Source organism: Fusarium oxysporum, chromosome 5 (assembly GCF_000149955.1).
Source record: "Fusarium oxysporum f. sp. lycopersici 4287 chromosome 5, whole genome shotgun sequence".
NCBI lineage: Eukaryota > Fungi > Ascomycota > Sordariomycetes > Hypocreales > Nectriaceae > Fusarium > Fusarium oxysporum.
The window spans coordinates 228,651-232,134 of record NC_030990.1 but is presented as its reverse complement, the minus strand read 5'-3'; the positions used below and the strand labels follow the sequence as shown (position 1 = coordinate 232,134).

Here is a 3,484-nt window from a genome sequence, read left to right as displayed (position 1 = left end):
TATAAACTTACATCTTTCTTTAGCTGTCGGCGCGTTGGGCCGTGTTGCCAAAGGCGGAAGAATCTGGGAAGGCTTCGGTGTCGACCCATACCTCTCTGGTGCTCTCGCCTCTGAAACTATTAAAGCTGCAGTTCGCGTTGGGGTGCAGACTACCATTAAGCACTACATAGCCAACGAGCAAGAGACCAACAGGAGTCCCGAGAATGATGTGGCATCGGTGCCTTCCAACGTCGATGACAAGACACTCCACGAGCTATACTTGTGGCCCTTTCAAGACGCGGTCAAGGCTGGCACTACTGGAGTTATGTGCAGGTAAGTGTCACGTATCATTTCGATAAACATTGGTGACTTAGGAGATGTTTTCAGCTACAATCGCGTCAATGGCTCGTATGCATGCGGTAACAGCAAGATACTCAACGGACTACTCAAAACTGAGTTGGGCTTCCAGGGTTATGTCCTGACCGACTGGGATGCGCAGCGTAGGTTACTTGGATACTGGCAACTTTAATGTTATGCTGATACTACCCGAAGCCAGTGGTGTTGCCTCTGTACTGGCTGGTCTAGATATGGCTATGCCCACGACGAAATACCTCAGCCTCACCAATTTTACGCAGGCTATCAGGAACGGCTCTGTGCCACTGACTCGATTGAATGACATGGCCACGCGGTTAGTTGCCCAATACTCATGAAAACCAAAGATTCTAACTTGATTTGCAGAATTCTTGCCAGTTGGTTCTTTACTCGTCAAGACTTGGACTTCCCCCCTCCAGGAATTGGCATGCCCCTCAACACCTCCCAACCCCACCGAAGGATCAACGCAAGAGACTCAGCTGCAAAGAACACCATATTAGCTGGCGCTGTTGAGGGCCACGTGCTTGTCAAAAACATCAACAACGCGCTACCCCTCAAAAAGCCCCTTGAAGTCGCCGTTTTTGGGTACAGTGCCCACGTTCCACGAATGTACGGACCCTCTGGTATTGGTACCGGATGGCGCTTGGGCTTCAGCTCTGCGAACGTCTCGCAAGTTCTTGAAAAGTTTGCAGGAACGTTTGTACCGCCCTTCCAAGATACCGCTCGATACGGTACCATCATCATCGGCGGCGGGTCTGGCGCCAATGCTGCACCGTATATCTCGAGCCCTTTCGACGCCCTTAGCCAGCGAGCCTGGGAGGACGATAGCAGTATATCCTGGGATTTTGAACAGCAGAACCCCACAGTCGCAGCCGAAGCGGATGTGTGCCTTGTCTTTATCAATGCCTTTGCATCAGAGGCTTTTGATAGGCCAGAACTGTATGACCAAGACTCCGACAAAATTGTTCTGAATGTTGCAAGAAAATGCAACAACACCATGGTCGTTATTCACAATGCCGGACCTACACTTGTCGAGGCTTATGCTGACCACCCGAATATCACTGCAATTATCTATGCGCATCTCCCAGGCCAAGACTCTGGGCGAGCCCTTGTCTCGCTGCTGTACGGGGATGAGAACTTCAGTGGCAAGCTACCATATACGATTGCCAAGAAAGAGTCGGATTATGGCCAACTGCTGGACCCAGTTCAACCCACTGGCGCATATAAGCATTATCCGCAGAGCAACTTTACAGAGGGTACAAATATCGACTACCGTCATTTCGAAGCAAACAGGATCATACCACGTTACGAGTTTGGGTTTGGATTGTCATACACAAACTTCAGCTATTCCAACCTGGCTATTCGTCGAGCTTCATCGGCGAGACTCTCACAATACCCCACTGGAGCCGTTGAGTCAGGAGGCCAGCGAGATCTTTGGGATACTTTGGCCGAGGTGACCCTCGACGTACGTAACATTGGACAGCGGAAGGGACAAGAAGTGGTACAGCTGTACCTGCAGCGCCCCGATGGTTCCAAATGGCTCAGAGGCTTTGAGAAGATCAAACTGAGCCCGGGTCAGAGTAAGAAGGTTAGTTTTGCCTTGACCAGAAGGGACTTGAGTGAGTGGGACGTCGTTGCGCAGAGGTGGAAGCTCTTACGAGGAGCTAATAAGTTGTATTCTGGTTCGAGTTCAAAGAATATTTTATTGAGTGGTTCTTTGAAGTTGAATCTGGATCATAGGCTTTAGAGGTATAGCACATATGGCTGGCATATCGTGTTGCCGTATTACATTCACCCAATACTATTGATGTATTCTATAAGCTATTTTTTGACCATGATCCAAGTCAACTACTAGAGTAGAATTCACGGGAATTTCACAGCTAGCTCCTTACCTCAGTGTTGTTGCCAACGTTAAAAAACTGCGCTACAAGCCTGGCGGGCAAATTGCAACAAAAGCCAAAAACCGGGACAATATGGCCATTGAGACCAATATCTCCTAAATAAACAACGCTTACCCTGGAGACTTGTCTCAAATCCATAAGCGACAGAAGCATTACTGAGGCTTATCCCTCAGATCAATGTGTACAGTAGGTCAGGTCAGGATAACAAACCACACCGATAAGTACCCGTATCAATGTACCTATCAAACAGGTCCGGGCCGGTAGCGTGCCGTTAGTGTGAGTGTTATTGCCGGTAGCGTAGGCTTTTACCGGCGGCGTAGCCCAATCAACCAGCCTGTCACGACCAGGATCATAGAGTGATCAACCGGGCGACAGATCCTAATTTGGCCAAGCCAAAAAAGCAAAAGGTGGTTGCATTCCTACAATTCAAGTTTCGTATGGACGTTCTTATATCAGATTAGACTGAAACCTGCGCCTTGAGATTGGGTATACCATATACTAGAAAGCCTATCGTAATACAGCATGGTAGCTAAAACTGAGCGCAGGAGATTCATTTCATGAACCCAAGTGTCGGCTCACCCAGCTGTGTTGTGTAGATAAAGCCGTTCCTGATAAAGAGCTGCTGCACTGGACTATGCAAAATAACGGCGTAACCTGGTAGAATTGGATCTCACCATAATCGTAACACCAAACCTATCCAGATAAAAGCGGAATGCAACGTTGCCCTCAGTTACCCAGATCATTTGGAGTTTATTGAGCTGTTTTCACATAATATCCCAGGCGGCGTTGACAAAGGCTTATACTATATCTTCTCTAATTGGTGCCTTCGCCGTAACCGTGTGAATATGAAGGGTGATAAATAGAATCTATCCTTTCGGCATCCAGGCCGTTAAGTCTCTTCTGGTACTGCCTTGAACTCCATCCGTAAGAGGAATCAGGAACCGGTAAAGATGACTGGTCTGGATCGCTTCGCACACCAACCCGAACTCAACACATTACCTTTTCGAGTGTGCCCATGGGTCTGGGAATAAGCACTAATGTTTCTTCAAGCCTTTTCACGGCTCTAGCATCCTCGGACGCAGGTCCTTCAGGGGCATTTACCACTTCGGTAACTTCAACCGAAGAGTTGCACCCTTCCCCAGATTCATCCCCGCGTGAACCTAGCAACAGGAACCCGACTGTTGCGGGGTGGCGCCAGCATGGGGATGTACGATCTACAAAGTTGGATAAAA

The 3,484-nt window shown here is 48.6% G+C and overlaps 1 protein-coding gene across 1 annotated transcript in view; it reads left to right on the top strand.

The window, feature by feature from the left end:
* FOXG_15257 (beta-glucosidase) overlaps window positions 1-2,098 on the top strand; it is a gene marked incomplete at both ends in the record, with an annotated part of 2,739 nt that extends 641 nt beyond the window's left edge. Inside the window, 4 exons of the mRNA XM_018395339.1 lie at window positions 24-312; window positions 367-479; window positions 532-667; window positions 718-2,098. Coding sequence (XP_018255176.1) covers window positions 24-312; window positions 367-479; window positions 532-667; window positions 718-2,098 — 1,919 coding nt within the window. The remainder of the gene's footprint in view (window positions 1-23; window positions 313-366; window positions 480-531; window positions 668-717) is intronic.
* Between the last annotated feature and the right edge of the window lie 1,386 nt (window positions 2,099-3,484).